This window comes from Suillus discolor, assembly GCF_016758755.1.
Source record: "Suillus discolor strain FC423 chromosome Unknown F5147scaffold_66, whole genome shotgun sequence".
Lineage (NCBI taxonomy): Eukaryota > Fungi > Basidiomycota > Agaricomycetes > Boletales > Suillaceae > Suillus > Suillus discolor.
Window position 1 is genome coordinate 177,390 of NW_024541313.1, and position 12,523 is coordinate 189,912.

The 12,523-nt window shown below is 48.8% G+C and overlaps 4 protein-coding genes across 4 annotated transcripts; 2 read left to right on the top strand and 2 right to left on the bottom strand.

Moving 5' to 3' along the window:
- The first annotated feature begins 441 nt into the window (after nucleotides 1-441).
- F5147DRAFT_715447 (cysteine protease required for autophagy) lies at nucleotides 442-3,891 on the top strand. The gene is made up of 5 exons (XM_041438539.1): nucleotides 442-1,661; nucleotides 1,715-1,904; nucleotides 1,960-2,176; nucleotides 2,226-2,822; nucleotides 2,892-3,891. Exons 1-5 carry the CDS (start codon nucleotides 524-526, stop codon nucleotides 3,618-3,620), a joined length of 2,871 nt encoding a protein of 956 aa, XP_041288503.1. The 5' UTR covers nucleotides 442-523; the 3' UTR covers nucleotides 3,621-3,891.
- A 649-nt stretch (nucleotides 3,892-4,540) lies between these two features.
- Nucleotides 4,541-9,107, bottom strand: F5147DRAFT_583688 (uncharacterized protein; the record flags this gene model as incomplete). The annotated part of the gene is made up of 16 exons (XM_041431741.1): nucleotides 4,541-4,747; nucleotides 4,808-5,001; nucleotides 5,050-5,218; nucleotides 5,271-5,346; nucleotides 5,398-6,379; nucleotides 6,467-6,970; nucleotides 7,121-7,180; nucleotides 7,296-7,375; nucleotides 7,456-7,545; nucleotides 7,594-7,715; nucleotides 7,768-7,911; nucleotides 7,971-8,074; nucleotides 8,132-8,519; nucleotides 8,590-8,709; nucleotides 8,762-8,846; nucleotides 8,881-9,107. 16 exons carry the CDS (start codon nucleotides 9,105-9,107, stop codon nucleotides 4,541-4,543), a joined length of 3,552 nt encoding a protein of 1,183 aa, XP_041288504.1.
- Nucleotides 9,108-10,094: 987 nt separating this feature from the next.
- On the bottom strand, nucleotides 10,095-11,193 carry F5147DRAFT_656407 (uncharacterized protein; the record flags this gene model as incomplete). The annotated part of the gene is made up of 5 exons (XM_041434113.1): nucleotides 10,095-10,271; nucleotides 10,369-10,410; nucleotides 10,533-10,673; nucleotides 10,875-10,921; nucleotides 10,986-11,193. The coding sequence occupies 5 exons, from the start codon at nucleotides 11,191-11,193 to the stop codon at nucleotides 10,095-10,097; spliced, it is 615 nt and encodes a 204-aa protein (XP_041288505.1).
- Nucleotides 11,194-11,603: 410 nt separating this feature from the next.
- Nucleotides 11,604-12,013, top strand: F5147DRAFT_583652 (uncharacterized protein; the record flags this gene model as incomplete). The annotated part of the gene is made up of 2 exons (XM_041431737.1): nucleotides 11,604-11,691; nucleotides 11,790-12,013. Coding segments are annotated over 2 exons (312 nt in total), but the record flags the coding sequence as incomplete, so codon positions are not given.
- Nucleotides 12,014-12,523: the final 510 nt, after the last annotated feature.

Sequence of the window (12,523 nt, forward strand, 5' to 3'; positions counted from 1 at the left end):
TCTCCTCGGTACAGAGCACCTTGACTCGGAATAGGTTAATGATATGTAGTAATGATAATTTGTACAAACCTGGTAAGAGCAGATGCAGATAGGAAGATTTTGTCGGGTTGCGTGCAGGGAGTGCTCTTGAGTTTTATACACTGTGAAGCCGACTCGCTGGGTTACTAGCAACATCGAATGGTCAAGAAGTGCCAGTGGATTGCGAGAAGAGATTCGTCGCCTCTTGCCACTGGCCAGTGATTGAGGTTTTGGTATCTCTGCAGGTCCGGCAGCCTCAAAATACGACTGTTCCGAGTTTATATTTACTACCTTGTTCGATGTGCAGCTGGCATATTAGTCGAGAAGTCTAAAAAGGAACCACTCTCGTGAAGAAGAGACACAGAAGATACCCAAGAGATTCCGACAAAAACAGGTCGGAGCGGAAGCAATAAGTCATAACCAAACACGCTTACCACAGGTCCCTCTCGACAGTGTCGTCCACGACGACCAGCACCCTTTCCACGACTTCCACATTCGTAACTCTATGAGTAGCCGACAGTCACGCAGTACTCCATCTTCGTCCTCTTCCTCGTCCCCACATGGCTCAAAGCTGTCCAAATTCCTAGCGAAGCAGAGCCGGGATAGGTCAAAATCCATGACAGATCCAATCGTAGCTGCTAGCACCGCGTCCATCGCCAGCTCAAGTTCATCCAACTGTACGTCTATCAGTAGCCCGCCACTTTCACAGTACAGCTCGCGAAAGAGCGGGAGATTTGGTGGTGGGAACGCTAGCAACAATCTTAGAGACGACAAGCCAAATAGCCCGCAGCCTGACCCTGATAGTGAACAGGAGGACTCATTTGATGAAACACCTGTTATTATTGAACCTGTTGATATTATACGCTCACGGAATCGTTCAGAACGCCCTCTCAGTACCATTGGTGACATACCTCCCTCTTCCATGTACGCTTCAACATCATCCACACGTATATCGGATCTCCCTACACGACTATCCGGATGGCTATCACATACTTTTACCAACTCATCAACAGACTTATCACTTCCGTCAATACTCTCGCAGTCCAATTTTACCTCCCAGGCATCCCCTAAGACCAAGAGCTCAGCCTTACTCACCGCCGCGAAGCACGGCAAAGGACATCTCGATCGCGCAATGCGCTTTTTGTTGGATAGTGACTCTATCCCTAATAAATCTCCAGAGCCTATATGGCTCCTTGGTGTACAACATTCAGGATATGAACCTCCACCTCATCCTACCCCCAGTCGCCGCCCTTCTATCGAGTCTCGCCGCTCTCCATCGTTCCGTTCTACCACATCATCCTCAGCCACAGTTTTACCTGACCCCTCTCTGTCACTCTCATCATCCTCTTCCAAAAACCCTGCCAACAATTGGCCACCTGTTTTCTACGCAGATTTTACGTCACGAATATGGCTAACATACCGTAATCAGTTCGCCCCCATACGCGACTCCACACTATCGGCTCTAGAGTCGGATATAGCTTGCTGCGAGCCACAGCCTGTATCTTCGAGTCCGCGCCCTAAGAAGTGGCATTGGCCGGGCGGGGGTGAGAAGGGCTGGACGAGTGATGCGGGGTGGGGTTGTATGCTCCGGACAGGTCAATCACTATTAGCAAACACTCTATTGCATTTGCACTTAGGTCGAGGTGATCTTTCCCCTGATAGCTCAAGAAACTCGTCTTGATTGCTCATTATTCAGAATGGCGCCGTCCTCCACACCCAGTACACACAAATGATTACGCCACATATGTCCAGATCATTACGTGGTTCCTTGACTCGCCTCTCCCTCAAGCACCCTTCAGTGTACACCGCATGGCCCTTGCTGGAAAGGAGTTGGGCAAAGATGTTGGGCAATGGTTCGGGCCTAGTACTGCTGCAGGCGCCATAAAGTATTCATTTTCCTCATATTCTACTTCTAATCAATCCATTAATCTGTGCACGCAGAACGCTTGTACATGCCTTCCCAGAAGCTGGTCTTGGTGTCTCCGTTGCGACTGATGGTGTTATTTATCAGTCTGACGTGTACGCCGCATCAAACGTGCATATTGGTTCACCACGACGACATATGAAAGCCACCTGGGGCGAACGCGCAGTCCTTGTACTTATCGGTATCCGTCTGGGTATTGACGGTGTTAATCCTATCTACTATGAGACTATCAAGGTCAGAGCACTCGCTTGAGATATCAGCAAACATCTGACGTTTATCTAAGGCGCTCTTTACCTTTCCGCAAAGCGTGGGCATCGCCGGCGGGCGCCCCTCTTCCTCGTACTATTTTATGGGTTCGCAAGCTGACAATCTCTTCTATCTCGATCCACATCACGCTCGAACCGCCGTACCCCTCCGCCCAGCACCCCCGCATGACTTCAAACGCGAGATGACCCCAGATTCGGGCCGCCAGCGCACCTCCCACCACCGCGCGCCTACTTCACCTTCAAGCGTGCGCACGGGAAGCTCAACATTCTCATATCATGCACCACTTTCACCTTCACCGCTGCAGCATCAACTTAGCGCAAGCTCGAACACATCAGGTTCATCTAACTCTCCTCCGCCACGCTGGCCGAACCCGAGCTTGTCAATACCACTTGGAGGGTCAGAGCTCGACCCACGAGAACCAAGTACGGAGAACACCGAACTGGATCCAGTCGCAGAGCACTACGTGACACAGTACTCCGCTTCTGAGCTGCGGACGTTCCATTGCGACCGCGTGCGGAAGATTCCCCTCAGTGGACTCGACCCAAGTATGTTGCTTGGGTTCCTTTGCAAGGACGAGACGGACTGGATGGATCTCAGGAAACGTGTGAATGAGGTGGGCATCTTTTTGATACCGACGAGTGTTTTCAGTGTTGATTTTTCCCCTCGTGGGGTGCGTTGGTAGTTGATGCACAAGCACAAGCCAATATTCACGATCCAGGACGAGCCACCCTCGTGGCCATCTGATTCGGACGAATTCATGGGGCTCGAATCCATCTCGGAGCCAGATATCGATATGGAATTTGATGGAGATGGTGTGGAACGTGACGATCAAGAACAGCCCGAGAACGAAGACCAGTTCTTTGATACTCGTTCTGCATCTCAGTCATCTGTTCCAAAGGGTCAGGGCTCAGAAATTGACACGGAGGAGGATCCAATAGGGCCAATCACACCTGGCCCCAATTCTATGCTTGAGGCAGACACACCAGACAAGGCAAGGGAGCCTATGGATGATTTTGAGGAGATTAGTGCTGAGGACGAGGATGATGACGAGGACTGGGTAGATCCGTCGCTACCCACGCCTCTGGCGCTGTCCGTACAGCGCCCGTTTGCGCCTCCTCTTGGGAAAGCGATATCGACGAGCTCCACAAGCAGCAGTGGAAGTGCGGGGAAGGGGAGTAGCAAGAAGACAGCTGGGAGGAAGCAGAAGACGTTGGTGCCGCCAATACAGGCGCCGGTGAAGGCCGATGTACATTTTCCGTTTCCGCGGTCGCTGGAGGAGAGCGTGCATGATGGGGGGCATGGGTCAGAGGCAGAGCCATATGAGAGGCGGATGAACAATGCACGTGCGAGAGACGGGGGGCGCACCGAGAGCGGGGGCGTCAAAGCCGTTTTGACGGAGGATATGAGATAGCCCAGGGTTCGTTGGTTGTAGAGTGGTGTTAGGGTATGTTTTTTATTAGTGCCTGGGCATTTCATTTCGACTTGCGGCTGCCTGTGCTATGGTGGACCCTTTCGGGCCTGTAACTATGTATGTACTTTTGCCTGGTTGTTCGTAGAGATACCCGTCACGTTGGCATTGGCTCGATGTTATCCATCTCCCTCTCCTGTCTTGGGCTTTCCAATGTTTCACCAACAACTTTTCACTATGATAATTTATTCGAGCTATGTTCATTCGTAACAAATGAAACCTGTCAAGAAAAACATTCAATATTCAGGAAGAGAGATGCAGAGAACAAGAAAACGAGTTGAGTAGCGCCAGAAATAGGATATCTACTGTATAAATGACAAACCCTATAAGTGGTCGCCAAATGAAATTTAAATTCGACACACCTGTTGAAAAAACAGATGTACTTAGTACGTAGGCGTTATAGGCCTCTCTCAGGAAATTGAGGATATTATGTACTTGCACAGTTTTCTCGATGAATTCATGAATGCGTCCCGTAGAACTCAGTGAAAGCACGAGACGCTGCCATAAGTGACATGGACAGGTTTTCACCTTCGATTTCCTTTATAGTATGTCGTCATTGGTGTACTCGTGGTGGCAATTAAACATTGTTAGGTGTGCATTACACCACAATCACAGACACCATACGGTTGGAACCGAGACTCACGTCATTGGCTTCACAAAGAATCTAGTCCGTAGTACAAAGGTTGGTTGGTATGTATTTAGTATCAGGGGCCAGGACTGCCATCCTTTATCACTTAGCATGAATGAAGGTTGCTAATCTGACGGTCTCTTCGGAAGCTGTATATGATGAAGTTGATATGCAAGCTGGGCAGTCTGTTTGTAACACTTGGGAAACGAGAAGATGAGTGCACTGTACATGTACCTTACAAAGAAGGCTTGGAACTGATGCAGTTGTCATCCTTCCACCGTATCTCCTGAGTAAGTACGGCTAGAAGGATGAGCTCCGTGGAATATATAGTATATCCTTCCTCGACCAATGGTCTCCAGATCGATTGGTCTGCTGGACAAGAGATAACGTGACGGTTTCTGTTCGCCTTGAGTATTCGAGTCGTTGGCTTGGACGTCTGAACCTGATTATGCCCGCAGCGTCATGATGCGTTGCACTCGATGCAAGTGTCAATATAACTTACCTGGCCACCGGCAGATGCTATGACAGCTTTGAGCAACTTCAAGTCAATCTCGACTTTAGGGGTCACATAAAATGTCATCCCTTTCAGCAAGCCCTCCCCTCCGTCTTCACGTTTAGCGCGCTCGAGAGAAGCGGAGAGCTTAAAATTCCATTTCCGTTCCGATTCGGGGTCAGATATCAAAAAGTCCGTTTCCGCTGTAGTGGTCAATCAGACAGCACCGATTTCCAGGATTAGTTACTCACGCAAAAGTTTGCCACTTCGCACGCTCGAATTGACCCATCCTTCTGTTAACACGAACGGGGAGCTTGCGATGGCGCACAAGAACTTCTCCGTACGGACAATTCCCTTTGCGATAAGGTGCGTGCAGTCGTTGGGTTTGGTTGTCATCTTTGCCCCTAATTTATTCAACCTCTATTGTATGTTTATCGGTTAGTTGATATTTCATTACAGGGAACTTTCTTACCTTGATAGTGTCATCGGTCAGCTGAATACCTGTTGTCATCACCCTCACTGCTCCAGATTCCCGAGAGGGTCCAGAACTATAGTATGATTCGATGAGTTAAGATGACGGGCGGAAACAAATTACGCACAGGTGATTGGTGGCAGCATCGGGGACATGCGATCCCTTTTTATTCTGAGTCGCCTTGCCTCCCTTTTTCTTGGACGGCTCGTCTTCGTCAACACTCATCCCGTCTTCCGCTCTTCGCTTTGTACCCTTGCCCGTCTTCGACATCGACTTCGTTTGAGGACTAGATGAAGAAATGATGTCCCCAACCTCTACTTCATTGTCCGTGTCCTCTGCGCGAGCCTTCTCCACTTTACGCTTCTTCATGTCTCGTTCCTCCTCGACTTCCTCTTTGTCACGCAGGGAAATGAAAGAGTCATTGAGACCGGAGCTATGCCTTCGCTTGGCGTTCTTGCGCTCCTTCTCGAAACTAACCACGTCGGGCATAATTTCATCTCTCAGTTTGCTTGTCGCTTTGTTGGCAGCACTGCGCTTTGGTAATCCGCGTGAGGAATAAGTATCCAAAACCACAGAAACCTCATCCTCGTGTTCTGATTCTGACTGATTCCGCGCTTTGGATTTCGACTTGTTCTTCATAGGAGGTGTTGAGGTTGAAGGTTTCGATAGAGAAGGGCGTCCACGTTTGGATCCACTTGTTGATGCCTCGGCAGCAGACGCATGAATGGAATTCGTTCTAGTAAGTTCGGACCTTCCTTCCTTGTTCGTGGAGGTGTCCTTGCGCGAGCTTGGAGACAAGTAATCTTTCGGTAGAGATGGAACAAGCACGGATACTGTACGTTTCGGCGTCCTGAGGATTTTTACAGGAGGCGAGGGTGAGCGGGTAGTAGACAGACTTGGAGATCGAGCGCGACCGTTCTGTTTCTCCTTGGCGGCTTTTGAGGGCGTAGTCGGCGGCTCTTTCTCCGGCTCTTTGGTTCTTACTTTGGCACTGGATGCAGCAGACTGATGCTTCACAGGCCGCACAAAAATTTCATCGTCATCAGACAAGGATGAGGCGCGTTGAGGAGTTTCCTTCGGCTTAGGCTTTGGTTTCATTCCTGTCTGTACTGGCGTCGAGGACCCGGGGATTACCCTGCTTGCACGGGTTGACGCAGACTCGGAGTTAGAGTGCTCGCGAGAAGGGGGCAGATGACCAGCTTTGTGAGGTTTGGTCTTCTCCTTTGATGTGGGCAGTTTGCTAGACTTCCCAACGGCTTTGGTCTCAGCCTTAGTGAGAGCTGCGTCATCCGCAGAGCTCTCCTCGTCGATCTCCCTGGAATTCTTTACACCATCTGTCACTCCCCCTTCGTACACCTCAACATCATCAGATGCGGTGTTTTCTCGTGTGGTCCTCGAACGTTTGCGTGGTCCCGGTTTCGTAGGTCTTGAGTTACCATCATCAATATTTGTCATACCATCGAGAGTTACTTGCTGAGATGACGATTTCTTATTCTCCGAGGATTTCGGCTTTGGCTTCGACCTCTGCTGTCTCAGCGCCTTTGAAGGGGAAACATGTTCATCGTCGACATCTATGACTACGCTAGCCGCTATGTCGCCAGCACCGTCAAAGCTGAGGTCGCCATTATCGTTTCTAACGTCTCTCGCGCTCATATCTGTAGCTTGGGAAGCAGTGAGAGCATTACGCTTTGGCTTTGACGCTACAGGCTGGGGTGTTTTCGAAGGCGAGCTACCCCCATCATCGATGTCCTTTGGCTTCGACTTGCTGGATGTGGTCATAGCTTTGGCATTTGATCTGGGAGTCTCTCTGGATGAGGTAATGGGCCCCACTTCATCGACCATTCCCCTACGGTACTCTGCATCCCTCTGTTCCTCAGAGTCAATATCAATGGGACCGACTCCCCGGCCGCCTGGAACGGGTCCCCCTGAGGTGTTATAAACAGAGCTCGCACTTGTGCCACCTATTCGAAATGGCACATCACATATAATAAGCACTTGAAGATAGAAAAGGCGGTCCAAACTCACCAATTGGGGTCATGAGCATCTTCCCAAAATCGACGCCGGGGGGATAGAGAATGTATTTATCAACTCCAACAGTAAGATTCCTGAGCGCAGATAATCAGCTTACAGATTCAGAACAAACAAAGACACGATGGCTTGAAAGCGGTCGCTCAGAGGTACCCACTTCCATGCGATGAAACAATCCTCGAGCCAAGTATGATTGACTATTGGTATCGACCATGCAACTGCGCGCTGTGTTTTAGGCGAAGGAGAACTATGAGCTATCAGTATGGCTAGTAGTTTTCTTTCTCGAAACACTTACTAGCCAGCAACCAGAACCTTGTTGCTTTGGCTCATACTTGGCGTGAACCTTGCGCCCATGACTTGAATAAGTTTCTTCAGATAATCTCGCGCGGCGCCAGTATAGTTAGTGACGGTGATTTCCTGAGCGGTGCGTGAAAAAAGGATCACAGGGCACATGACGGATTCTGCTCACGCATTCGTTGAGACCAGGAATACCTCCTCTTGGAACTGGGTACCACAGCAAACTCTCATGCGGATCATTCAACATGCCAGATGCATCGACGTGAAACATCCAAGTCAAATTTCCGATCAAAATCGGACGAGGTGAACGAGCTGCCTATAATATAGTCGTTGTAAGATGTTCCGCCGACGTCGTCGAGTAAACAAGGGATATACCTTGAAGTATGCCTTCCCGGAGCGGTACCGCGTGACGAAAACATCACATTCATCCACAAGTGTTGCTTCCTCGTTCTCTTGTGCCTCCTCGTCTGTGCTGGTACCTTGGGCATGTGATGTAAGGTCAGGGAGATGTCACAACGAGGACAGAATTATGTTACCTTTGACCTTGACAACAGTTCCACCCGCTCTCTGTATATTCGCCTCCACAGCTTCACGATGTCCTTGTCCCAATTCCAACGAGCGAGACAATAACAATCTCCTTCCTGCCCACACATTGACTCCTTCTCTGCGCTCTGCTTCATCCATGGCCATAGGGCTGCTCAGTCTTGTCTCACTACTCTTTTTTCTCTTTTTTTTCCCACTTTCTCCAATTTCTACATCATCCTCGTCCATTGCGACCTGCATGCCAGGTTGCAAGACCTTCGGATCAGGCCATAAGTAAGGCCCTTCGGGTACACGACGCCCAACGCGAACTGAGTCATCGAACCAATGCGGTGTGAGGACAGACATGTGGGTGTGTGGCGCAAAATGCATGGCAGTTTGGTACTACACGGTTACGGGTAACAAAGTGAGTAATTGACCCATTGTACGCGAGTAAAGCTAAGATAGAAAGTACCTTGTCACTCTGTTCATGTAATGCGAAAAGATGTGTTACATCCCGCGTGAGGCCCGTTCGCCATTGGCCTCCTAACGAGGTGATCCCTGCTGAGAGAACTTCGAGGTCCGATGGGGAGAGCTTGCGTATGGAGTTTGTATCATGTAAAGTGAGGTAATAAATATTTGCTCACATCGGTGGCACACGCAACGATGCCCGAAAAAATCATTGTTGGATCAGGTGAATAGTACTGCTCGCTGACAACGACTATCAATCGCCTTCATACTGATCTAAGATGCAAAGGATGCTCACAGCTGAAGTTTTCCAAGAACTATACTCCGCTGTACCCACATTCCCGATACTATATGCAAAGATCCCGCGTGTTCGTGCTGAGTGTGCGATCCAGCAAGGGCAATAAGGTGGGTGTGTGGTGGTGCGCTCGTTGCGCCATTGAGGTCCAGCAAGCCCGAAAGCTCCTTACGCTGTGCCGCCGGTATTGAAGACGAAAGAATATAGTGCACACCATCGAAGACAGCCATACTGCTCAAGCATCAAGCTTAAGGTGCTCGACAACAAGACGTGAGAGGAGGCGTGACGTGACAGTGTACAACGCGTGCCATCACGTCGCGTGTCGGCACCACGTGCCTCAGAACGTTCAACGGCCAACACCTAAGACCTGTCCCATTTCACTTACTTTAGTAGGGGAGCTCACAGTAGGTCGCTTTCACGTTCGCTTTCATAATAAATCGTTCACATATACAGTGAAATAAATAGAAACTAAATAGAATATAAAATTCAGATAGTAGCGAGCTTGTTGTATGGCTAGTAGTGATGTTCCGGCCCGGCTTGGGCTCAAAGCCCCGGCTTAGGCTCGGCCTGGAGGGGCTTAGGCTCGCCAGATTTCAAGCCTGAGCCGTGAGCCCAAGCCAGCCCAAAGCCGCGGCTTGGGCCCAACCAGGCCGCGGCCCACATGCTAAATTTTTGTGAGATGCATGAAAATAGTTATAAATGTAAAAATCGAAAATTTATACCACTGGTACAGACGCCTTTTCAAGGGATTTTCAACTTCGTACGATATCGCACAATAGCAACACAGAGATGGATTTCGTGGGGATGGAGCTGACAAAACACAGAGATGAACGAAGCCCTCCGCGTGTGGCAAGACTGCAGAGGTGCATGGATACTGAAAACAATCCACGCCGCAGGCAATGTTTACACTGAGGTAAATATCAACGACTCGTAGTGTCTCTTCGCGTTCTCACTTTCGACAACACTGTGCACAATCGACCGTGAGCGAAGGGACTAGCGCAGAGTGCAATGAGATACCGTGTACGAAGCTTATGGACTCAGTGCATATCGTGACGATTAAGTTGAGTGTCAGGCAGTTCAACTCCTGATCACGAAGCTGTCCTCAGAATGCAGAAAAACAACTTGAATAACACACCTTTTCGTGATCAGCAGCCTCAAATTTCCTCGTCCATCCGCATTGCAGTAGCAAGTGCCAAGCCGCGGCTTGAGCCGCCAGCTTAGGCTTTCCAAAATTGAAGCCTAGGCCCAGGCCTTGGGCAGGCCATGACCTGGGCCTGGGCTTGGCTCGGCTTATTCAGGCCTGGCTTTGGCTGGCCCGGGGCTTGAAGCCGGGCCGGAACATCACTAATGGCTAGTATGTCTATATTAAGTTCTTGTGCAAGGTCTTCGAGTGTCTGTGTGGGTTGAAAGAGTGCTCGAATGATCATGAAAAAGATATATGACTCGAAGTATTGCTGATATAGCGAGCCACGAGTCCAATCCACATCTTACGGTTCTTGAATGTTGGGCATGGCGCAAGCGCTTGCCAATATCCTGCAAGACATGAAGATTTAGTTTGTATTCAGCATTCATGAACGCGGAACTGGGACAGACTTTTCTTGCCAACCCTGGAACTGCGGAAATCACGAGATAAAAATAAAGCAAGCAAGACTCACTTGATTAATGCCTCTGTTTTGACTCCAGGATGCACTCGCTGAGCGATGGAGGTCATCATCGAGGCCCCAGGAGTAGAATGCTGACTGATGCAGTTTCCAGTTATTGAAATCATGTGAGGGTCTTCCTATAGACTTCTTCGGCTACAACATTACATTTCAGGGGCATGCATGGACTCGTCAGGGTGCCACATGAGGGCTAAGGGAATACTAGATCCTGCAAATTGCTAGAGGTCAGATGCAGGTATCCTGCACCTAGTAGGCTGGAGCTCAAGGTCAGAGGCAGACTGCTCAGACTGCTAATCTACGACATGGATGGTTTTGACGCCAGACACAGATCCTTACTTCAGTTGAAGTATTCCCGGAAAGGTCAACGATGACCTTGATTTTGTCTGTGCAACTTGATGTATTCTATGGATGTAAGGTTGAGTTCACTCGTGATTGAGGTGAGCGTACGATTATCATTGTTTGATGTCTGACCTTGTCCTTCGCTTGCACTGTACGCACGGAACACGTCATTTGGGTCGAAAGGAATGTTTTCATGTTTCAAGTCGGTTCCAACTTGAAAATGTTCCTTGAGTTGTACCACATTCCTAGTAAGGACACATTGAACTTTAATTTCAACTTCCACGATCATACGAATCCTTCGGCTCGTCAATTGCATCATGCATGTACAAGAGTCACAAAACCCTTGAAAAGCTCGTTGGCCGCAAATTTACCTCTATATAGTACTACAACTCCAAAGTTGTCGTTGAGTTTGTTACAATTTTGACCTAGTCAAATAACGAGATAGGTATATGTGGTGATTCTGATAGACTAACTTCAAATATCTTGGCTTCATGCACATGCAGCTGCCTCATGGTACACAGCTATGATATCAATATTAATATTGCCCACTGCCCACTGATCCTAGATAGGCTGGCTTCGGGTTGGGTAAGTATTTACCGGGTTCACACACTGCGGCAGTCTGCAATCGATTATAAGGCTACACCAACGCTTCTCTGTGAGTCACATTCAAGTTCACCTTCCCCCATGGATACTTCAAGGATAAGAAAGAAAATCAGTCGCTTTTGAATCCTCATTGTAGGAAGAGGGAATGCAGGGAAAACTACCATCCTACAGCGAGTTTGCAACACACAGGACGACCCAGAAATCCACAACAGTGCCAGGCAAAAGGTGGGCCCATCACATTGCTACTAAGTAGGAAGATGGCACTGACACATCGACAACAGATCGAACTAGTCTTAAAGGGATCTAGAGAGGTGAGTTGTATTCTCAGTGGACGACACGAACTGATGTACTCTCAGCGCGGACTGCATGATATTGAAAACGAAATCGTGTTTCGAAGCAATCCGAGCTTTGTTTTTCATGATTCATGCGGGTTTGAGTCAGGCAGCAAAGACGAATTTGAGAAGGTCAAGGCATTCATCACTGACCATTCCAAGAAAACGAAAATAACAAATCAACTTCATGCTATATGGTAATTGTAACTGATCAATTGTGACATGGGCTATCTCATGGTTTCAACATAGGTATTGCATCCCAATGGATGAAGCACACAGGTCGTTCACTGCAGGTGAAAACAAATTCTTCTCTGAGTGCGACACAGGAAGCAGTAAGCTTTTGCATCCCTCCCTTGTCGACATTAGACTGATGCGCAGAATCACGATGCTCAGTTCCAGTGATCATAGTGTACACCAAGTTCGATGCCCTCTACGATGTAGCATACGTACAACTGAAAAAGGAAGGAAAATCTTGGAAAGACACTCAAGAACTGGCTCCAAAACACACTGAAGAAACATTTCCAGATGGACCACAATTGAAGTTTCTCAAGGGCGTCAAATGGCCTCCAAAAGGTCATGTATGCCTTCCTAGTAAGTCAGTTTATGGACGAGTTGCGATACATGACGACCGTTGATCCATCAGATATGAATGAGGATAATGCAGATTGTGGGGCGCTGATTGAACGCATGGCTGGAACTTTGAATGATGGA